Source organism: Scomber scombrus, chromosome 8, assembly GCF_963691925.1.
Source record: "Scomber scombrus chromosome 8, fScoSco1.1, whole genome shotgun sequence".
In the NCBI taxonomy this organism is placed as follows: domain Eukaryota; kingdom Metazoa; phylum Chordata; class Actinopteri; order Scombriformes; family Scombridae; genus Scomber; species Scomber scombrus.
In genome coordinates this window covers 22,917,633-22,942,276 of record NC_084977.1, presented here as the reverse complement: position 1 = coordinate 22,942,276, position 24,644 = coordinate 22,917,633, and the positions used below count along the sequence as shown (strand labels likewise).

Here is a 24,644-nt window from a genome sequence, read left to right as displayed (position 1 = left end):
TGGATCTGACATTAGGGGCCATAACACAGCTCCGTGGATCTGGTGGTGGCCCGCTGGACCCCCGGCGTTTATCTAAAATGTACAACACGAGGAGGAGGAGGAGGAGGAGGAGGAGGAGGAGGAGGAGGAGGAGGAGGAGGAGGAGGAGGAGGAGGAGGAGGAGGAGGAGGAGGAGGAGGAGGAGGAGGAGGAGGAGGAGGAGGAGGAGGAGGAGGAGGAGGAGGAGGAGGAGGAGGAGGAGGAGGAGGAGGAAGAAGTGTGCTAATGGTGGATTATATTGTCGACATGTACTTGACAAATTGGACTCTTATTGTGTGGGGTGTTTTTTTTGGCCTGGTGTTGTTGGGTCTGACATGAAAAAAAGGGCTTCTCCCCTTGTCGTCTCTTGAGGCTTGAGGCCGACCCCCAGACTCAGACACAGTTGTCCTTCCACATGTTAACGTCCGTCCCTGATCTCACAGCTCGCTCTGGGGTAACCCAGTGAATGTCACTGCCCGTCAAGTTAGGCCTCTGTTTTGTCCGAGGCTGTTACCGAGCTCTTCCTTATGGGCTAAGACAAATAACAGCCCTGTTATCTGCAGCCACCTGCTAACACATGCTGGGAATGAGTGGCGTCTCGAACGCTACCTTCATTAGATACAAGCTGAAATAAAAGCTGGCAGCCTGAAGCACCAGATAATCATTGCTGTAAAGTTTGATAGAATCCCAATTTTAATTGGATAAGATAAGAAAATATTAATATTAGTACAATCATACATTTATGTGAAATTGTATATTTGACCTACAACTATCATTGATTCATCTATTGATTATATTTTCAATTATTTAACTAATCCTTTTAGAGAAAGATAAGATAAGATGCCTTTACTGTCACTGTACTTAAACAATATCAACAAATTGTGAAAAATAACCATCACAGTTTCCATAGCAGAGTCCAAGGTGACATCTTTATGAAGCTTGTTTTGTTCGACAACAGATAAAACCTGAATATATTAGATTTAAAATTAAAAAAAGAAAAAACCCAGCAGATCTTCATGCTTGAGGTGGAATCAGATATTTTCATATACTTCTTAGTTTCAGTTTTAATGTACAGACACAATCCTCACCCTAGTTTTTCAAAGCCAGTATGTCCAGTATATCTTAACAGCTGCTGGTATCTGTAACTCTTGAGGAAGTATGTTACTCTGTGACTGGGTAAAGGTTACTGTTGATCTAAGATAAGGCTGTTTTTTGGTAAAATTAAATGTTATTTAGTTAAAGTGTTGGGTTTTTTTTTAATCTGGTGGGTTACACCTAGTTTAATCTCTGTCCTCGTTCCTTTTGTTGTATTTTAATGAATGTTAGACGTCAGGCTGCAGAGGACGGCACACAGTGATTAGTCATTGTTTTTATGAGTGTCTTGTGTACCAAGCTGTGCATTTGGGTGGTGCCCGCCAGCACCTGGGACAAAGGTGAATGCCGGTGTCACCCTCCTCCACCACGTGACGGCAGAGATAGAGATGTATGGCGAGCTGACCAGCACAGCACCAGATCTTCTGTTAGTGGTTCCACGAATGCTGCGGAAAGTGAGAGAGAGAGAGAGAGAGAAGGGGGGAAACTGCTGAGCGCTGAAAGGTCGTCTTTGTTAAGCGGGCCTTGTCGACACACAGTGGTTCAAGTCTTCGGTTCAGCTGGGCACTTTTTCTCACACTGACAAACGCCTGCGTGTGATGGAGGCAGGACTGTATAGCTGCTGCTGTATGTGCACTGCAGGCTTCACCCCCAGAGGGAGATCCCAGCGTCTTAAAGAAACACCCGCTGCGTAATGTCTGCCGTTTTGCTCTCGAGGATCACTGTAGAAACTGTTTAAAGGGTTAAGGGTCTTTTGTTCGTGCTTTCTTACCCACCACCATCTCCATTTCCATCCGTCGTGTCCTGGCATGGTGACATAAACATCCACGGAGAGAAAAAAATGACCCTCTAATTCTCTCTTAACCTTTTTCTCCAAAAACACTTAATGCTGTTTTCATTTGAAGATGATCTTTCTGTTTCGTGCTCCCATCTTTACTTTCTCTGCCATTGTCTTTAGGCCACTGTCTTCTCTCAAGGTCATCCGCCCCCTCTTAACCCCCCTCCATTATGTTTGTGTTAAGTGCAGGACGGACGGACGGACACACACACACACACACACACACACACACACACACACACACACACACACACACACACACACACACACACACACACACACACACACACACACACACAATCTAATCCATGAGCGAGCTTATTGAGTCAGTTTTCACTAACATTTCCACTCGTCCTCTTTTCTTGTAGATTTCTCAGAAAATCTAGACACTGAGTCAGTGATGATTTAAATAAAATGGGGCAATAAATGTTGAATGTAGCCCCCCATTTTAAATTGGAGTGATTTAAGTTTGCCTTTTTTGTCGAAGCTCTTTGATTCACATTTCTAGTGGAGATTCTTTCACATGAGTGTCTTGATTTGATTTTTGGATATTCTCATGAGTCCTTTTTTTGGGGGGTTTGTTTGGATTTTTAAGTCGGTTTTTGTATGTGTTTTTGACAACTTGGATGTGCCTGTGAGACTGGCCGCCTGCAAATATGGTATCAGTAATAACTTATAAATCAGTTTCAGCGGGGCGGCTGCAGTAATCGTAGTATTGCAATACTGCGTTATAGAAAAGGAAACCATGATGGATGGCAAGCAGCTGCCAAAACTGCACTATGTTCTCTTTTTTTTTTTTTTTTACACTTCCATGTGTGTGTATTGAATGTTCCACGGCTCTCCCGGTCTGGTTTGGAGGATGCCCTGCCGCCACGTGCAGTGCTTTGTATGTTGGGATCCTTCTCGCCTCCTGCAAGCTTCCCTCAGATTAGCATCCAGCTGGGTGCCAGCCCTCATAACAGAGCTGGGCTCAGAGTGAGCTGACTGGGGGTCGGTGCTGATGGTTGGTGGTTAAAAACACTTCCGTATGAGTATTTTTGTTTGGTTATAAGTTCGAACTCTCCCGGGTCAACTTGTGGCTAACCAGGCTGCCATTTAACCTGTGGAGTAAAGTCGTTTCCCACCAATCATATAATCTAAAGGCCAGACTCCATTCATTAAATCCCAGGTTTAAGGGGACTCAGCTGTAGGCTAATGTTGTTTCCTGCCATGATACGATTTAAAATGTTTTCCGTGTTCGTACGGTGTTGCTGCTCCATTCAGCCGACACATAATCAGAATAATAAACCTTGATAAAAAATGTAATACGTCGTACTGCGCTGTTGAGCCACCCTGAATCACCGCAGGGGAAATTCCTTCATTGTGATGGCCTCGGTTGGAGGCGCCTCTGTGTGGTGATGAATGTTTTTGACTATGACAGGTGGTTTTAATATCTACCCAACATGGGAGGGGAGTGATAAGGGGGTCTTATTGAATAGTGACTTACTGTACAGCGTACTATAGTTCAGTGACAGGGGGGTTGATGCTGGACCCTGTAAACACAGAGGCTTACTGTGCATTGTGTGCCTGCCATGTACATACAGAGCAGTGTGTTAGCCCCTATACATGGTGACAGTGCTCCGTCAAAAAAAGGAGAGATTTAAGACTTGAAGATTCAAATTGACCTTCGCCATAAAATACAATAAAATAAAATGTGAGTTCAGGCTTCTCATTTTTTTCAAGCCTGTGACATTAGTTGGTCCGTCTGAAATGACATGGTCAGATTTTATCAGCTGAGGCTAATAAAGGTTAATATCTTACTTGGCCAAACTACAAAACTGGCTGTTGTGTGAGCAAAGATGTTTACCTAGAAGAAGAAGATGAAGAAATTCCACTCTGTAATTTAAGTATCCAAAAAGAAAAACAACATAGTGGACTGTCTTTTCAGAGCAAGGGAGTTGTTACCTAAAATCACAACTTGTTATTTGAAACAGCCAAGTTAGCTAGCTAGGTTTGCAGTCTAGAAAAGTAATCAAAATCCTCTATTTAACCCTAAGAGAGCTGCACAATTAATATTTTTACATGAGAAAGAGGTTGAATATGAGAGGTGTGACTCCTAATGATGAACCCACATTCTGTCTCAGCTGTATAGAGCTGAGTGGGAAATAAGATGTTAATTATTCTTTTTTATGTACCTTTTTATTTACTTCTCAATTGCACTTAAGTAAACATTTCCACAAATCATTTTAAGAATATTTTGGATTTTATGAGTTGTATCTCCACCAGGATACGTATTAAGGTATAAAAATGTATATATGTATGTATCACCTGGTGCACGTTGCCTGTTTATGGGTTAAGTATATTTCTGCTCATTATTTTAGTTTTAAGTCCTTCAAACTTACTTTTTTCCTCGCTTTCATAGAAAAAGCTCAGCACTCTGTCCTCTGCCCTGCACCGGTTGCACACTGCCAAAGTTAGCGACTAAACTAGTTGAGCATAGCGGAGCACAGACCTCGGCGCTCATCAGATCGATCGCCTTTTCAACCCGAAAAACAGCTGCTTCACGTCACGATGCCAGACGAGTCAGTGAGCTCATTTAAAGGTCTGGACTCAGTCGGTAACCTGTAAACGAACGCTATTGTTGCTCTGTGTTTGCAGAATGTGTGTAAACAGGGAACCAGTTTTGAGATTTACTAACTAACTATGTGTTGGCAGCAACGACTTTAGTAAGTCAACAATATGTCACGTGTGTTTGTGACGTTCAGCTCGTTCTAAGGTAAGTATGTATGTGTGTGTGTGTGTGTGTGTGTGTGTGTGTCGGGCTGAGTCACCGACACGGAGGCTACCCGAGCGAAGCAGTTTACAGTGACCGAAGCCTCTCATGCACGCTGCCGCTCAGTCATGATTCTCTGAAGACAATCCAAGGTGTTTGTACCCCACCGTCCTGGTGATAAGCAGTTCTGGTTGTGGTCTAGCTCAGCAGCAGCTTTACACCGGCTCGGCTCGCCATGAGGGGCCGTTGTCGGAGAACTGCGAAGGCAACAAAAGCTCTATCAGCACGTTTGGCTTGAATTAAAGTGACATTTTGACGATTTAAGTTCTTCCCTGCCCCTGCTCGGGCTCTCCGGAGAGCACGCTGGGCAGCCTGAATGAATAAATCCTTGGATGTCAACAGCATGTAAAAGCCCTACCTTCAGTCAGCGAGCTAATCCTCTAATGAATTGGCCGCCAGCAGCAAACACAGAGCGTTCACACAGACGTTGTTGCTTTGAAGATGATTTAGGAGCTGGCACGACATATACAGGAGAGTCGAAAATGTTGGTGACTTTAGAGCTGCAGTGTTTTTTCTGTTTTGTTTTTCTTTCATGTAGAAAATATACATAAGCACAAACTGAGGGTGTGGGCGGACAGCGAGTGTAAGTGTAATTGTACGTTCCAAGTGTTCATCCTGGTTCATGGCAGAGTGAGATTTATATTTATATGTGAAGAGTTTCTCCGATGAGTTTCAGTGACACTGTGTTGTAACGTTCAAGGCTGTAGAGATAGTTTAACACTTTCTTCTTTTTTTTTTGTTGATTATTGTGTTTGCATTGTCACTTTTTTATAGCATCATAATTGAAGTAGTAAACCAGAGTCAAAATTACCGAACCAGAATCAGATGATGGTGATTTGAAAAGAGTATCTTTCCGCTTTTTGCCCATTTTTAAATAAACTCCATCATCAGTTTATTTAGCTGTTAGTTTAGGATTATTGTCCATCCTTCCATGTCCCTCCTTCCTTCCTTCCTTCCTTCCTTCCTTCCTTCCTTCCTTCATATTGGACTGTAGGTGGCCCTTGAATGGAAATGAGTTTGAAACCCCCGTCCTACTCTGTCCTGCAATTTGGGAACATACATGTGAGAAAAGGTCATACATTGTTCATCATATGTGGATTTGAAGCTGAAAATTAGCACTTTAACCTCCAGTTGTTATTGTGTTTCAAATCCAATATAAGCTGTACGAAATGTAGAGTCTGCAGTAGAGATCGAGGGACAAACAGAAATATTTCTCACTGTGCTTTTTATTCAGTGACTGTATTGTGTTTTTTATTCTGAACGCAGCAGAACGACGCACATCGGGTACAACCTCAAAGTTAAACAAATCAGGGCGAACACAATACAGCACATTGTACTTCTGCTGTGCTCTGCTCCTCTAATAAATGACAAAGGAGACTCGCCACTTGGCTTCATGTGAGTGGAACTTCCCATGACTGCGTAGATCATTGGCAGCATTGTGTGCTGAGTTTACCCTCCGATGACCATAATAGCTGAATTCAGCATGTTTTTAAAAAAGCTGTCCCCCCCCTTTTTTTTTCTTACTTAAAATGTCTAAAATCGGCCAGTCCCCGTCGATCCTTAAGTCTTTAAAGTCTTAAATTGAGGTTCTTTTGACATTCAAGGTCAATGCATCAAAATGAATTAAATTTGATTTGAGAGCACTTACATTTGTTCAGTTAATGTTATTTGTCATTACCATTTATTTTCTGATTATTTTACATCAACCAACCAACCAACTTATTGATTAAAATAATAAATAATCATCAGTTATATAATGAAACTAATCATTAGTTGCAGTCCTATATAAATTACTTCAAAAATGAGTTCCATTTCAACCCACTACAACAGTAATATCCTGCTTTTGCATCTATTTATATCTCATAATATATTATATAGGAGTACAACAGTCACGTGATGTTTTTTCTACATTGAGTACTAACTTGAAAAACTTGAAAAGAGGTGTTAAAAAGATCTTTAAATTTGTACTTAATAAAAATAGGCAGACTGATTTAAGACAACTTCAGTCTTAACAGCTGATATGTTGCATCGATTAAGGCTTGTCCAACTCCTGAAGTCAACATCTATTACATATATTATAATGTAATAGATACATTTATAAAAAAATCTATTAGCATCAAAATAAAATCTGAGTAATGTGTTTTTTTAATCTGCAGTAATTATAAAACTTACAGCTTTAAGATCCACCAAAAGCCTGCTAATGATAGATAGACACATGGTGCCCTGAACTGCTGCGTTAGCCCAGTGAGATACATGACATTAGCTGCACCACACCTCTCCCTCTGCCTCTTACAGGTAGACAAATGAATCAGCCGACCTAAATCACGACAGACAAACGAGGTGAACCAAGGTCACAAGCTTCAACTACCCCGGTGTACTCATCTCTATTTAAAAAAAAAAAAAAAAAAAAAAAGTCTCAAACATACAATTGATGTCTAATTCTGTCGGATTCAAGCAGCGGCTGATTTTTACACTCTGGGTTTTTAGAGCAGCTGATGGCTCCATCTGGGCACGTTAAATCTGAACTGAAACAGGAGAAGCTCTGGACACCGGCCAGCTGTTGCTCTCCGACACCGCTCTCTCTCTGTCTCTCTTTCTCTCTCTCTCTCCTTTTTAACGCCACCTTCCGACAACCGCAGACACCTCCGATCATAAAATGCACTTCAATGGAGAGAGAAAAGACACGCACACACACGCCACAAACATAAACACGAACACACACATAACAATCTTCATTTGTTTGAGCTATAGCGTTAACCGTCGCCGTCGTGAGCACTCGTATTAAAATAGAATCTGCTCTGCTCTGTCGAAGATGAGTTGAGTCACATTGCCTGTTGCATATTGTGAAATGGTTAACCGGGAGTCAGGCAAAGGTCACAGGTCTATTTTGGGCCCTTGTGCATAATGCTTGGTCCACTCCCCTGGATGTGGCACACATAGGCATACATATGCACACCCCTGAATGTCACACAGGCTCTCCAGATGATAATAAACACAGATGTTTATTTATGTGTCACATTACATCATCGCAGCTGTCTTGTGTTCACCGCACAGTGCTGTTTTTAGAAAATGTAGGAGCTTGTTCATGGGGTCAAAGGGCATGCCTGTATATCCTCACTAGAAAGCAACATGTGTCCAGTATGTGTGAAGTCATTATCGTCATTTGATGATTTATTTATTTTAATGTATTTGTATTGGCTTTTTTTGGGCCAAACAGCAAAGTTACAAAAAATTAAAGTCTTATTCCATTGAGATGGATTAAAAACACTCACACAAGTGGATAGAGGACAATAAGTAAGTGTTACTTATTTCATATGGAGTTAAAAGCTTAGCTCTAGTGTAAGTCAGCTTTATTTTTATAGCACATTTTGTACACGGGCAACTCAATGTGCTTTACATAAAAACAAAATCAGTGGATGATTAAACGGTAAAAATTGGAAACATTAAATACCCCAAATATAATAAATATAAAACAAAGTACAGAAAAATAAAGTACAGCAAATCACTAAAATAGTGATTTGCTTTAAAAATTATTAAACGAACAAGCAGTGCAAATGAAAGATTAAAATTTAAAGTGCTTTTTTAAAGGAGCTCAATCATAAGCACATAAAAACAGAAATGTTTTTAACCTGGATCTAAAAATAGTGTCTATAGTCTATAAATGGTCTGTTTATAATGTAAGCATGATTGTACCATTATCATCAGTATTTTGTAGAATATTGGCATAATGATAAATGACCAATTGTAATATTAAATCACTAATTAGCCTTTTGATTGTAGTTGAAACTGGAGAGGCCACAAATGAGTCATAAGATCATTTTTAATTTACACAGTGATCAATGGAGGTGGAAATATGCTATAAATGTAATTGTAGGTAGTGTTTGCACGGGTGAAAGGTCCACGCAGCTTTTTAACATTTGGTCAGTGACACTAAAAAAAAAAGAACTGCTGCAGTGTTGGTGTGTTTTCTTTGTTTTGACTGCATATTTTCAGTTTCGGCTCAATGCTAGATACGCAACACGTACCATTTAGGCATCACCTGTGGTTTCACCGTCTGTTATTTGCTGCCCTTTAATTTTATTCTGATTATATCTATCATTTATAATTTTCTCTTTTTTTCTTCTTCTTCCTCTCCTCCTTTTTCCCCACTCTCTTCGTTTTGGTGGTCATGACTCCCATCCCAGTCACCGAGGTCAATTCTGATCTTTCTCAGCTGTGTCAGAGCAGAGATCAGATTTAGCCCAGATGACATCATATACAGAGTTGGTTAATCCCAGGAAGAGGACTTTGTGCGGCGCTGATGGCTCGCTCCATCCACACAAATTTACAGAGGCTGCCGCAGGTTAAAATACAGAAACCGCTGCCTAATCCACGATGACATAATCATATATTTGTACAAGTGTTTGTACTGAGAGGGATCCTTGAAATGGCGCGTAATATTTTACATCACACCCCCGTCCCCACGCCACTGTGGCTATGAGCTTTTATCCTGCTAGAGCAGCATTTGCCAGTAACGCTAATATCAATAAATCCGTAAGCTTTTTAGCTTTAAGCAACAGCTAGTATAAGTCTGTTATCACTATCTGATATATGTGTCCACCACTGCTGTTGAGAGGACTGGTACTTTCTGTTTGATTAACAAAAAAAAAGATATTTGATTTATGAGAGAAACTACATTTATTTATTTGTTAAATTATTGGTTTATTTGCACATTTGTCAAATAAAAGTGAGTGAAAGATTAGACAATGTCTCCCCTCCTCCAGACTGTAGCAACTATGACTTTTGTTTCAGTTTTTGTTTCGTATCGGCGACTCACCGTACACACACACAAGGCCACATTTAGACTCAACAACACAGAAACACACGGAAAGTCGGTCTCACCGCCGCAGCGAGGAACAGCTGAGGTGGAGAGGTTAATGTAGCAGCAGGTCAGACAGGGAAGGGCCCTTCTGGCCTGTAGGTCAGCTGCCCTGGACACAAGCCAGCGGCTCTCTGCATGACACCCCACAGAGTGACCAGAAAAACAAAAAAAACTCAACTTGATTGCTCTTTAATTCAATATTGCAAGTAAGCTGATATTGAAAGGTGAATTATGAAGTCGTCAGATAATTAAATCAGTCAATCAAACTTATTTGTGTTGCACTTCTCATACATTGCGACGTATCACGAAGTACTTAACATATTCAGAACAAACAAACAAAAAGAAATCATTAAACATAGGAACTCAGGGAACGCTATCATAACTCAAGAATCTGCAATGAGGAAACACCAGAGGTAGTATTCAGATTTAAAAATAAATACATAAAAAAAAACATAAAATAAAATAAAGAGCTAATGAAAGGTTTAATAAAAATATATAAAATGAAAGAATAAAATAAAGTCACTATAGAATAAAGTGAGTGAAACTGGAGGAGTAAAAGAGTAAAATGAAAGAAGTAAAACAGACGTGATGAGGAAGAAACAAAATAGAATTAACAGAATAGTCCAAGTAGTAAAACAGGCTGAAATAAAAAATAAAAAAGCAGACGAATACATGAAATATAAATTGAAATCCAAATTAAATAGTTTTAATCAGTAAAGCATCCATCTATCTTTTCATAATACATAGACAAAAGAGGAGAAGGTGAAGGGTGCAGGTGAGATGATATCGATTTAAAATAAAGCTTTAATATGGCTCCCCTCTTCCTCCTCCTCCACTTCTTCTTCCTTCTGTGGTAACGGCCCTGCCCTGCCCTGCCCTGCCAGACGATGGCCCGCATGTCGGCCCGGAGAGCAGATCAAATGTTTTGATATGCGCGAGAGAGCGCAGAGAAAAAAATCTTCGTCATATGCAAAGATGTTACATCAGACGTTGGCAGCTCGGGCCCCTGGTTCATTTACACGGCGATGCATAGCCATAGCTTAGCCCATCTGCTGGGAATGGAGATGACTCTTAAGTACGTAAAGCTGCCATAAGCCTCTGTTTCCTATTGTAAGCTGTTTTTAAAGGGTCCTGCAGTTTGGTGCCATCTGTTTTGACTCATTATTTATATATTTTTTATGTTTTTCTTTCTCTGGCTCCCTCCTTCGTGGCATGGTCTGACTTGTGTGAGACGTGTCCGTTGTCTCTTGAGTTCATGTCCCCCCCCCCCCCCTCCATCGCCCCTACCCAAGACTAGTCATGTGTCCTCCTCCCACAGGTCTCCAATCCTCTCTTTCGCTACGTGTTGCATCCCCGCCAGGCCCCCTTTCTCAACACGTACAGCAACTTTTCGCTCCTCTGGCAGTTTGTCCTCGTCTGCATCTCGAAGGAGCGAGAGTTTGAATAATTTTTCCCCCATAAAATGTGTTGATGTTACTTAGAGGTTGTTGAATGGATGGTTTGTGTTGACCGCTGCTGGAGCTTTTCATACTTTTTTTGTGTTTTTTATTTCAGGAGAGAAATTGAGTTGTAAGATAAACACATTTTTATTTGATCCAACAGTGTTAATCAATCAGGCAGAGAGTTAATCCAGGAGCATATGAGAGTCCCTGCTCATTCACAACACTTAGGATCAATGATTTGATAAGTAAGCTATGCAGGGATCTTTTGACATACAGCAAAGGTGGGTCAGTTCTTTTTTTTTACCACCTCCTCAGCTCATGGAAACCCCGAATTGAAACGGCAGCATGCGTCATGTCGTACTGAGAGCAGTCATCAGAAATGAATGGATTCAAAGTCCCCTCACTCGCTGCGTTGAACATGGCTTATACTTAGTGTGCACACTCCTACGTGCTGTCAGGGCACCAGAAGAGAAAATGCTCCTGATTTGATAAGGGCCTAATGGAGTGAATGTGGGAGCTTAACAGCCTTTCAGCTTTTAGTTTTATATAATTTAAAATAGAAGTGCTTTGGAATTAGATGCACATGGGAAACAACTTTTAAGATTAAATCTTATTTGAAGCACCTCTTGAGAAGCATTTTCATATTTTTGTATGTAGAATACCGAGCTTTACTCTCTCCCTTGTATCTTGTACATCTCGCTGCCTCACATCGCCAACATTTACATTTAACAGACTTATAATTAATGCAAAATGTATGTCTCATAACGTGAGACTTATCAGACTGTATGTGGACCCGTGTAAAGTCAGTACTGGGGTGTCGTGTGTGATAAGGGGGCGCACCACACCACCATTGTGGACAAAGGTGTTAGCACAGGCCGGGACACAGCTATTCAAGATTAAAGAAAGGAATTAAGTTGGGTGTCTGTCTGTGTGTGTGTTTGTTCTATCCTCTTCACGTTTGTCTATAATGCCGTTGTCATCATGAGAGTGGGGATAATCAGATTACATTTTAGGTTGTAAAGCTGTAGCTAGTGGTATAATGAACAATATGTCCCGGTGGGTTGATTATCAGCTGTGTCATCACAAAAGCCTGCTGTTCACCAGCTGGAACTGCTCTTTATCCTCTTGCATCGCACAAGTCTGACCTGAGACTCAATCAAAGTTCCTGCCGGTATTGAAATAAGTAAAACGCTGTAGGTATTTAAGTGTAATTGCAGGTCGCGGTAATAGTGGCAAAGTGTATGCGAAGGTGTCGCTCACAAGCTACTTTCTTCCCTTGGGGTAAAGCACTTAATCAGTCATTTGCGTCCTTGTGGTATTGTAGCGAGTTTCCTTTTTTCTTTACTGTGTGAAAACTAAGCAAGTATTGATTTTTCATAATTAAACTTCAAATTAGCTTTTTAAATTTTTTTTTTTTTAACAAATACATAATGTTCTGTTATTCTCTGGAGAATAATGCTTGAGGCTGGGTTAACTGAGTCAAACAACCCAAATGTCATTGTGGTAAAAGACTGTGTATATTGTATGTTAATTAATTTGAGCTATTTAATATTAAACACTCTCTCTCTCCTTTCTTCTCCCCTCTCTTTCAGGAACCTATTAAATCCAGGGCGCCACAGCTCCATTTGGAGTATAGATTTTACAAACAGTTGGGAAATTCAGGTAAGAGATGCCGACGGCACGATAATGATGAATAAAACACGATGGGCCTTTTTAACACTACAGAAAAGTTTATGTCAGACTTCATATACAGAAACAGAAACACTGAAATCATGTGAACTCATGTTTCAGGTTGTGTTTGAGACAGCAACATCATTGGTGATTTTAATACAGTTGTTATTGAAACCTAACATACTGTTATTCTGATTCGTAATTAGTCTCTACACCAATTCACATTCATAAATTCCCCATCAGTCATTAATAAATGTTTAATTAATCCTTCTGTTTGATTCATCTAATGGAAAAAATATATTCACAATCACTAGTTTATGGTCCAGGAGAACATTTTATAGAATATGATGAATATAACATTTACAATATTTTAATAAACACAGGTCAAATTTGTACATTTACATATATAAAATATGTATCAGCTGCACACACACACAAAAAAGCATTTTTATTTCCATTTTTGTGTACTGTGGATCATATTAGGAAAAATCTGGTTAAAGGAAATGTGTTTAGGTTTTTTTATTTAGCTCTCAAATGTAAGAAAATTGGTCAAATTTGACCCTGAACAGTATGTACGGGTTAATTTAATTTGTTGAGTTTATAGAAGTCTGAGCAGGTTGCTTTAGTCTCCTCCGGCCTTTTGAGTGTGACCGGTTCACTTATGAGACAAGCTGAAGGAGAGAGCTGTATCTGATAGTTGGGCTGGGGCAACATACTCTAATGGAAGCCATTAACGAGCACAAGCTAACAATGTGAGTGAGAGAGAAAGAGGCGGACAAAGATTTAATCCCTAAAAAAAGTTGACACTGATACAGAGGTGGCTAAATATAGTGATTTTTACTTGGTTCAGTGGATTTTTTTTTTTATGCTGTGCCACTGGTATTAACAAATTGTTTCCATCTACCATTTTGTCTCACTTGTTTTGTAAAAGTGGAAAATGAACTCCAATACTGCATGTACTTTTTAAAATGTATCACACATTTTTAGTGTGACGTTGTTATTCTAAGTGAAGAATTTGTGTTTAACCTTTTTAAATGTCAGGTCTGCAATTCAGTTGTTGTGAAGCTTTCGTTCATATTGTGTTAGTATTGATTTGATTCTTTATCTTTCTCTGTAGTCATCCATTTTTTACAGATAGTGTTAATTTAGGAAAATCCTAGTTTCCAAGTCCGCACTGTTTTAAGATGTATTTAGGAAGAGAATTTGTCAAAAGTAGTTTTTTTTATGTGAAAATTGTCAGCAGAGTGTAGTTAAAAGCGAAATATGGAGGGATACATGCTCAGATGTATCTGCGTTAGTGTGGACGTGAGAAACAGACAAAACTGTGAGGGCCTCCGCTCTACTTGAGGCTGAAATTTCACAGTGGTTGTTTGTCTTTCCACATCAGTGGGAGTCAGTGGATTCCTCGAAAGCCTATTTCCTCCTTCCTGGTCCCACCTCTACAGTACCCTGATATTTTCCTCTCTACTGTGCCCACTAGACCTGTGCTGTAGGTGACGTTCGCCCCACGCTGTCATTCTGCAGCAGGAAGTTTCCAGTTGTAAGATTAGGGATTTACAGTGTATTCTCGTAAAAGCCGCTTCGTACTAAGTCTATTGAGGCTCGTGTGTAAAATAGTGCTGGGCTGGTTTACCGCTTCCCGTATGATACACATTTTTCATACACTGCCGTACTACTGCAGAGCTCGAAGAACTGCTGTAACTCTTCAATAGGTAACAAAATATTTAATGTTTTTCACTGTGAAGAGCTCTATGGTCGAGGCAAGCTGTGTAGAGTGTATTGAGAGGGGACGCCCCCATTAAACCTTCTTCCTCTTAAAGTTATAACTTTATAACACAACAGCAATTACAAATCCACAACTAACTTTCTGTAACAGGTCAAAACTATATTTAGCCCTAATAATTACACATATACAAAATGACACCACTGACTGGCATTCTGTGTACAGCTGAGTAGCTGGCCTGGTAGCATAGTAGTCTGTCAACAGCTGGGAGAGGCTCCGTCACTACATTACATTCAAGAACAGAAAAGAGAGATGAGGATGAAGAAAGAGAGACCGGAGATGCACCAGAATAACTTTAATAATAACATTAGCTCACACATTTTAGTTCCTGTCCCAAACTCTTTGGTGTCCGGAGTGTCACGTCAAGTGTTTTTACTAAATATGTGGAAAACATTGAGTCCAAACCCATCACAGCCTTTATTGGTATTCAACCCGAAGATAACCCTCTACCAAACAGCCAATCAAAATGTACTGCATACACTATTCTGTTGATAAGAAGATTAATCCTATTAAATTGGAAAGAAGCCACCCCTCCTGCCCCAACATTTAAATACTCAGTCAGCGATACTTAGAGGTTCTTGAACTTAGAGAAGATGAGATTTGCTATTCGTGTGTTTAAAGAAGCCTTTTATCTCATAGTTAGTTAATCAGTTGTAAATGTATTTATCCTCCGTCAAATCAGTTCAAAGTGCAACTTTGTAACTGTAACTTTTGTCAGTGTTGTCTATCTTATCATCGCTTGGTTATTATTGTCTTGTGTAATTACTTTTATTGTGTATTTTTGCAAACAGGAAGTCACTGATTATCATATTACTGATATTATATACTGAAAACAAAACTTAAACTTAATACTTAAACACTATATTGCTAATTTTGTTGAGCCACTATTGTTGCTAATGGTGGTAACATTAGCAACTTACTCCAAATACAAAGAGTGTATGCAATCACAGTCATTACACTTAAGGCCGTCAGTCAGTAGCGTCAGTGAAAGGGTCAGATGTTTGCAGAGGCATTTGCTCGAGGCACATAACATTTATAACAGGAAAAACGAGTGGTGGAGCAACATTACAAACGCAATAACAATCCACCGGTGCATGGACGTGATCCCGCTATAGAGTCAAGAAAAAGTATATTTAAGATTTAAAATACTGAATACCAACAACACCAAAGCAGGCTGGAAGTGGAGATGCGAGTGTTCGCTCACTTTTCTACAACAACAGACCCACAGCGGAGCCATACCTCAGCAACTGGGAGATGCACAACCACCGTTGTGTTTCCTGGATGACCACATCAGAGAAATAATTACACAAAGCTTGAGAGAGGCGCTTGATTCCTGCGGACTTGGGGTAGAGAAGCAGGTGGCCCTAGCAACGGACTGTAGGACCAACATTGTGAAGGCTGTCCTTTTGGAGAAGATTTGAATGAAATGTACTAGACATTGTGTTCATAGTTTTTACACAAAGAAATGTAAAAGATTATTATATATGTTATTTTTAAATTATTGGTGCCTTCTCAGTCTTCCGGAAAAGGAAGAGGGATGTGGACATTGCTCAGGCTGAATTGGGCTCGCCAAAGCACTGGCTCACGACACCTAGTAGGCGGTGATCGCAACAAAAGATGATCCAAAATACCGATTGAGCAAAAGAGAGCCATAAATCGGGTGTCGAAAGCAGACAAGGAAACAAGGCACTTGGTTCCCAGCCAACAGGACATGTCTGCTGGGGGCAGTAAACAAGGTGTTGAGCCCACTTCAGGAGTTCACAGATGCCTCGTCTGGTGAACGCTATGTTAGCATCTCATACTTCAAGCCAGTACTCTTCAATGAAACCATACTCGCTGGGGGAGGAAAATGACACTCGACTGACGAAGGACGTGAAGAAAACTATTCTAACCTACTTGAATGAAAAGTACTCCTGGCACAGATGACCTGCTAGACATGGCTTCTGTTCTTGATCCCCGCTTCAAAACTGCCTCATCAAGAATGAAAAGGTGGATGACTTCAAAGCTAGAGCGCTAGACGAGATCGAATCACTGCTGACAGAGCAACAGGACGACACCACCAACACTTCATCAGCTCTCCCGGGGCTGTAACAGCAGAGGCCAAACCTGAGGTGAAAAGCCTTCGGCAAGTTTTCTCAAAAAGCAGTGCAGGCGCTCTCTCAGATGAGGACTGAAAGTGGAACTGAGACGCAACCTGCAGACTCTGGAGGTTGACAGTGACACCGACCCCTTTTGAGTGGTAGGAAGTAGCTCTGTATTCCTGCCATCAGCGCCCCAATCTGACAGAGTGTTCAGCCCCGGTGGGAACATTGTCACCTGCTGCAGGGTCCACACTGAAACCAGATGCTGTGGACAGGCTGATTTTCCTGGAACAATATTTGTAATGTCTCTACGACCTGTGATTACCAAAGCTTGTATTTGTGAGGGTGATTTGTGCAGGTAATGTTCAAAATGTCTCCTATGTACCACGAGGTTGACATCACAGGATATTATTACTGTGAGTTTAAATGTGGATTGTTTTTATTTATTTATGGAAAAACAAGAGCATTATAACCCTTGAATAATAGCGAACTGTGACCGAGCAACAGCCATTTTAATACTTGGCTTGAAGGATAACATAATGTGAATTAATATTAGGCTTGTTTCTTACTTTTGTTTGAGAAATATGTCTTTGAATACTTCAGTTTCTATTGTTTATCCAACTATCTTTTAAAATATCTTGTTTTCAGAAGGAAGCCTTGTTAAAGTTGTTGGCATATCTATTTATTTAGTTCTCTTTTACTACGTTGCAGTTTCCACAATAAAAATTGTTTACAGTCTACAACTATTTCATGTATAATTTTATGACCCTATGCCCTATAATAATCAAAGCCTTCAGCATATACATGATATGACATTTTTTTTATATGTTATGTACTCCTGACAGTAGAAGAAGCCACTATAAACCTCGATAAAGGTCCAGTCAAGTAAAAAAAAAAAATCAGTAATACTGTGAAACTGCCAGAATCTTAAAAAAAAAATACAGTGATAAAAGTTTTTGCTCACACCGCCCAGCAGTAGTGTGAAATAAGTTTAGTTTGTAAGCATCAGTACCTACTATTTAAATAGCAGTCACTGTATCAGCATATGTGAAAACTCATATGTTATATTTGTACTTTAATGTGAGAAGGCTCACAGATATTTTTGTGTGTGTTATACTTTTAGAAGTGCCCCAGTCCTGTCCGTGCAGTGATCCTCCCTCATCTCTGTGTGTGTGTTTGTCTTGGTCTAATTTAGCGACACGTGCCAGCTTCCTGGCTCCTTGTGCCACAGCAAAAGCTCTCCACTGTTGATAAGGAGATGGGGCATTAGGGCAGTCCTTGACTATTTATAGTTGGCCCTCTACGAGCAGTTGGGCCTTAATGGTGTGTCTACTTGGATGGCTTCCTCAGCCACAGGATCCTCTGCCTCCCTGATTGATTGAGCGCTGCCTGCAGAGAGCGAAGGGGAAACTCAAACATGCATTACTAACAGGGTGTGGCCTATTTTGTTTTTGTTTTTAATCAGTCACTCTGATGTGAGCTAATCTTATGTGATGTATGCCCACACGTACAAGTTGACGTTAACTTTTAAGTGTCATTTCCTGTACCATTTCTAGTGATTTGTAGTAGATATTTCGTCCGGTCCAGGCATGTCTTTTTCTGCCTTCTGTCGTTTTGTTCTGGTGCATTAAACACATCCTAACCATCCCTTCTTCCTTTGAGACCACAGATGGCTATCAGCTTCTCTTTTATTGGCTGAGGAGCAATATATAAACAATTTCCTAGCCTTTACACAGAACTAGAGAGACTATATGCACAGGTAGGCTTTTATATAGTCTTTATAGTGTTTTCAAATACGCTCTGAAGAATCAACGCTGCTCTTTACATGGTTTTTGTTATGATTGCCACTGCACAGCTTTTACAGATGTGAGTCAACACCATCTACCAGACTAATGTGAGTCAGCTCTGCCACTCTGAGTTTCATACTGAAATTGGTTAGCAGATTATGAAACCATAATATGAACATACTGAATAGCATATTCAGGCGCAGAGCCTTGACTAGACTGGATCACGGTGCAGAGAATCCACGGGCGGTATGTATTTACAGAGTGGAAAATCCCTCCAATACTCCTGTGATATTCCTATAGGAACATAAACACTGTCTCTATGATACGAAGCCATACAAGCAGGACATGTTTTTTTTGCACATCCTGTACCGTAATTGTCATACAGTGCTATTGATGTCATGTTGACCTCTGCTTATTATTACAAAGTTTTTCTTTCTTTAAAAAGAGAAACATAAACACATACATTGTTTCTTTGGTTTGTGATACGGCCTGTTTTATTTGGATGAAGCAGCTCTGACTGTGTCTTGACATCATCAGAAAGTCTAAACATTTTCATACACAGCAGGTGGTGTGTTGTGCCACGTAATGTCACCAAAGTGTGACTGACACTGTGTGTGTGTGTGTGTGTGTGTGTGGAAATCAATACCACTATTAAAGACAGATGTCAGATTCCCTCCTACTGTGATTCAGTCTTTTACCGCTTGTGTGATATTTTGAACAGGAGTCAGAATATTAAGTTGGTAAAATAAAGCACTTTAAATGGCCAAAAAACAGTTTTCAGTCAACTTAACTGACAGGATTCGGCTAAATGCTGATTCATAATATATTTGTTCTGTGACGCAGTTTTACTGAGGTTGAGATCAGACATAATCCTTTGGCTGAGCCAGAGACACTTTCAGTGGCTCAACTCTAAAAAAAATAAAAAAATAAATAAATAAATAAAGGGACTACAGCATGAGCAGAGCAGAGAGGCCTCGTCTCCAGCTGATGACCAGCCACTACATGGTGATATGACAGGAGGGCTCACTTGACTGTCTAGCATGGGAGGAATCAAGGCGATAGATTAAATCTACTTATGTTGTCTACTTGGCTAAATGGGGACATGTGACCCTGTTAGTCCTGCGCAACCCAAGAGCCTCAAGTATGTCACAGTGTGGACGACTGGGCGCTTAACGCCCAGGAGGAGCTTATCTATACACTGTTAATTCTCTCCTGTCCTGAACAGAACCCAGCTGTTGGGAACGTTGCTTTCCAGTTTACCAATTTGGTGAATATTCAGTTGTTTGTCCCTCAGTCCTCGTCTACACGTCATGCTTTGTAGTAGAATAATTAAATGAAAGGTTACAGACAAATTGATCTAATTCAGCCACATCAGCATGTTGGATAAATTAATTACACACATCCTGCCACCTACCCCTTAGAAATACTTTTTTATCAACTATGTGTGTCTATCACAGTCACAGATGACTCAAATGTTGCAGAAATACAGGAATGAGTTTAGATTTAGTTAGATTTTATTTACCAACATCTGTGTATGTAGTGAGGCGTGTAAGTGTTAGCTCAAAGTTAGCCACACATTCTGCCCTGTAGCTGTGAGGAAATCTCCCCCCGAACTCCGCCACCGCAGTCTGGAGGAACAAACAGCTCATTTCACTCGCAGCAATTTGTCAAACAAACATAACTCAAAACTTCCGGCAGTGGAACGGAATAACAGAAACTATAAAAAGTGCTATTCAAATCTATTTATGAGTTATTTTAACGATTGCAAGAACATTTACAATATTTTCTTTTTCTAACAAATAATTAAAATGTTCTTTATTGAAAGATTTTGAGGTTATTGGTTAGGATAACAAATTAATGAGGCCCACTTGTGCACATATGTATTTAATAAAATGTTTAATTAATTGTTACTTAGTTAAATGATTGACAGTCATGATATTGATTTTAGGGGATATTATCAAAAACCCTTTAAATGTGCTGGTGTTAATAAAGCAGTTCTTGTGGTAGTGAAGCTGTGGCTCTTTTGCCTCGTCTTCAGGCACGTCACCACTGTTGGAAAATGACGCCCAGTTTTTATGGGCCGGCTCTCTATTAATATTTCACAGGCGGACTTGGTTCACGCAGTCATGGACATGCAAGATTAGTGTGATTAGTGTCACATACAAGGATGTCTGGTCCTGAAAATGATTAAATGGTGATGTGTGTCCGCATGCCCGTGAATATTTATGAGCCCCGTTGAGGCATCATGTACTCTGTTAGTGAGACAGGATCTACAGTATTCAAACCATATCATGCAAATCATATACTTCTTATACATAGCATGTGCATAAATGTACAGAAAATAATAAGTTCTGTTTATGGGTCAGTGACAAATAAGGGTTGGTATGATGAGCAATTCAAAAATATCTTTTAAAAAATCAGCTTAAAAGCAGCATCAGGTTTGTTAAAATGTACATTAGCATTTTTGTTGGTTTTATGTCATTTGAAATGACATTTGCACCATTTTTTTTAACCAAAATTAAGACTGAATGCTCCTGAAAATGTCAAATGGTGTAACCACAAAAGAATGATAAATGTTACATATTTCATCCACCTACGTGTATTTAAGTGGACTTATACAAATAATTACTTAATTTAAAAACAAACAAACATTGAAATGGTTCCTGATTGACATGATTCCCCAGATTAAATTTAATATTTAGAGCAATTGTATTCCATTACCTTTATTTAATATAAAAAAATTATAATCTAAGATCATGCCAAACTAATTGATGTGGTGTTTTATTTAGAATTTAGCGTTTTTAAGCAAGTTTAATTATTTTGTACAAAGTTTTTATGGTTTCACCTCTTAGACATTTTTGCCATAATCCTCTAATATATTCTCTCAACATGGATTAAAAGCAGAAATGTTATGCTGGGTCCACACAAAAAACAACAACTTTAAATTCGACTAAACCACATCCACACAAAAAAAACCTTATTTGACCCTTACATGTTCATTGCTATCATCAAAGGGATTACCCTTTTAACAGTGCAGGGGTAAAACTGAAGCTACATCATACTAAAAAACCATCTTATAATAAACGTGGCACTCTGTAATGGTTATGTGCCGTTTATGGTGGCTAGACTAAGTGTTGATCAACTTAAATCTGCGTTACTGTTTATATCCCATGGCTAAACGATGTATGAATCAGCATCCACATCCTGATGTTTGCACGTTTGTCCGGTAGTCACGCTGCAGTCGCGGCAACGTTGGAAGACAAATAAGGCCAACTGTGCCTTTTTATATAAACCGTTGGTTGTGTGATAGAAGGACAACAACTTTTCCATCATGACTAATGTTAAAGACAAACAGTCCAATCAATCTTGTAAATAACCTAATTTAGCCTCGTCGTTAGTGGTTTTGAATGTGTACATTCATCAAAGAAACTCAGAGAAAACAAATCAACACCCCCCGTTTCTCTAAAATCGGATATTAGATCTCGGTAATATTGATAGTTTTAACAGTTTTGTTGTTTCTCCACCACTCTTCAGCTCTTTGGGGCGTCTCGCAGGATTTCTTTTTTTTTTCATGTGTTGTATTTTGCAGCCCGAGGCTGTCTGCACAAGCCTGAACGCTGATCACATTTCAGCCTTGTGAGAACATCTCCAGAGCGCCAGGCCTTAATGGAAGCCACCTCTTCTCTTCCTCCTCCTCTTCGTCCCTCTCAGCATACTCCATAATCTAAATTTTTAATACGCATTCCCTCTCCTCTCCTCTTCTCTCTGGCCATCTTCCTCTCCTTCCAGCCCTCTCATCTCTGGCCCTCAGTGCTGACATTTTATTGTAGGGCAACATTGTCTTGAGCTGCCACGATGCAGCCTGAGAGGGGGCCTTCCTGCGGATACAATAGGCTGGATTGTCTCAAATTGTCAAGACAGCGGGGGTCAGAGCACCACCGACCGGTCGGCTCGCAGTGAGAGAGAGTTTTCCCCCGTGTTGCTGAACAGTTACAATGTTTAGATTTTTTTCTTTAATATGACCTTATGTAACTGTTAAAATGACAGACATTTAGCCTTTTAACAGAGGTGATTACATTTGCTTTATTGTATCTCCGAGGGAATCTTTTGGCCTTTTTAGCTTTTGAAGAAAAAACAAAATTGCCAGTCATGCCTCGTCATTTTGTTGCTTCTGAGCCACAAACTGCTTCCTGTTACTGAGAAAATTTGTAGCATGGGAGAGTAATTCTGCTATTTGTTTTGTTGTTGTGGGGTGGATTTGGTGACTGTTAAGATAACATCTCCCAAATCCTATTGCACAGAGTTATTATTGGCTGTCGGTTATATCACGTTACATTAAAGCCAGACTCTGTAACAGCAGCCTCTGCTGCCACATGTGGTTACTACAGGACGCTGGTGCGTTTAATTCTGCTGATTGAAATCTGTAAAACGTGACTGAACGTTTTCATTCTACATCTAAGAATCTGCAGAAATCCTTTTCCTGATCGCTTCCAGCTGATGAAAACATTTCCTAGTACGTGCGGATGGATCTTCAGCTAATAAGCGACAGCTGACTTGCCTGACGAGCCCTTCAGTGAATTACAATCACTTATTATCTCATCAGTCATCATCAACAAATCTAAGATACATACGTAGTAGCCAGAGGACTGTTAATTTCTGTGCTGTGTGAAGATGATGCGGATCGTAATGTACGTCAATCAGTGTTAGCAACAACATTTTAGCACACAGCGGCTGTGGCTTCAGATGTTAATGATCACAGAAATAAGATCAGCCAGAAGCACAGCGAGGAAGTGATGAAGTCTGTTCCTCTTTACATACTGATCCCTCACATTGTAATAGTGCGGTACCTTCACTCCAAGGTAAAATAAGTAGTTTAGGTGAGTTGGATTATGTGCTATTTCCTGAAAATGCACTAAAAGCCTGTTTTTTGTGGCTCTTCATCAAACAGCATCACTCTGCTTGTACTTTCCCTCTATGTAGTGTTTCTAACTGATCTGCTGATCCACATATCTCTGAAACATAGTGTTGACTCATTTTTATTTGAAAATATTGCTGCTAACAAAGCTACGCTCACTCGATTATAACTTACATTTAATTTCAACATAATTTCAGTTTCAGTGAAAATCTTTTAATGTGAAGCGGCGGCAGCAGCAGGAAATGGAGTTACATCCAGGTAACTACTATTTTGTCACGGGTGGATCGTACCCACTCAACCAAAGGCGAACAGGAGCAGTCATTCAGGGAGCAGAGTGGGAATGAAAGAAGTGCCATTATTCCTTTTACAAGTGTGTAGCATCAAACTGATTCTGAAGCTGTTTTTTTAGGTAAAAAAAAGTTGCATAATGTTGCTTTAAACTTTATCTTAGAAACCACCTCATAAATGGGCCTTTTACCACCAGCTGTTTGCTCACGCTCACCAGCACAAGATCATAATACACTGTGCCATCCTTTTGTGATGACTGTGCTTTGAATGCCCTCTAGATTTGGGCCAAGCTTTGATGAGTCAGCCTCCCAGTGATCTCTTGTCACCGCCTCATCTGTCATGGACATCATTACCAGGAAAATCCTGGAGACTAAAGTGCAGATAGAGAGGCGTGCGTGCGTGCGTGCGTGCGTGTGTGTGTGTGTGTGTGTGTGTGTGTGTTTTAGGAAAAGAAAATCACACTGTAACTAAACTCTCCGCCCTGAGACAAGCAGACAAAAAAAGCACTGAATCCCCAACTATCTTCATCTTCATCTCCATCTCACATTTATTCATTTTTCTGTCAAATGAGTACAAATGTAGTCTCTCATCATCCGAAATCTATTTCCTTTTTTTATCTTTATCTCACTGACTCACTCTTTTTCTTTTTTTCTTTTAGAAACATTTTTTTATTTATTTAGTATTTTCAATTTAAGGAAAAACACACTCTCTCTTTAAACTCACACGACATATCAGCGCTGCTACGCCTGCTGTGGGAGCGACGTTTACGTGGTATCTTAAGCTTGGGTTTTTTTTTTTTTAGGGAGATGGCCACTGTGTAGATACTACGCCTTTGGCGCCACAGAGAGATTCAAAGGTCTTGAGACGGCTGGCTGGCTGGCTGGTGACACAACCAGACTAACCTGATCCAGAAATCTGGGGAGATAGGCCAAAAGGTGGCTTTTTTATTTGGTTTGTGTCTGAAATGAATATCAGCCAAAGACATAAAAAAGCCACTGAAACTGCAACAGGGAAGGGCTGAAAAAATACCAGAAAAATTGCATTTTTGTGGTTTCT

The 24,644-nt window shown here is 40.0% G+C and overlaps 1 protein-coding gene across 3 annotated transcripts in view; it reads left to right on the top strand.

The window, feature by feature from the left end:
• csnk1g2b (casein kinase 1, gamma 2b) overlaps nucleotides 1-24,644 on the top strand; it is a 41,010-nt gene that overhangs the window by 5,441 nt on the left and 10,925 nt on the right. For all 3 annotated transcript variants that reach the window (XM_062423739.1, XM_062423738.1, XM_062423740.1), the window contains exon 3: nucleotides 12,656-12,725. In XM_062423739.1, the coding sequence (XP_062279723.1) occupies nucleotides 12,656-12,725 (70 nt within the window). The remainder of the gene's footprint in view (nucleotides 1-12,655; nucleotides 12,726-24,644) is intronic.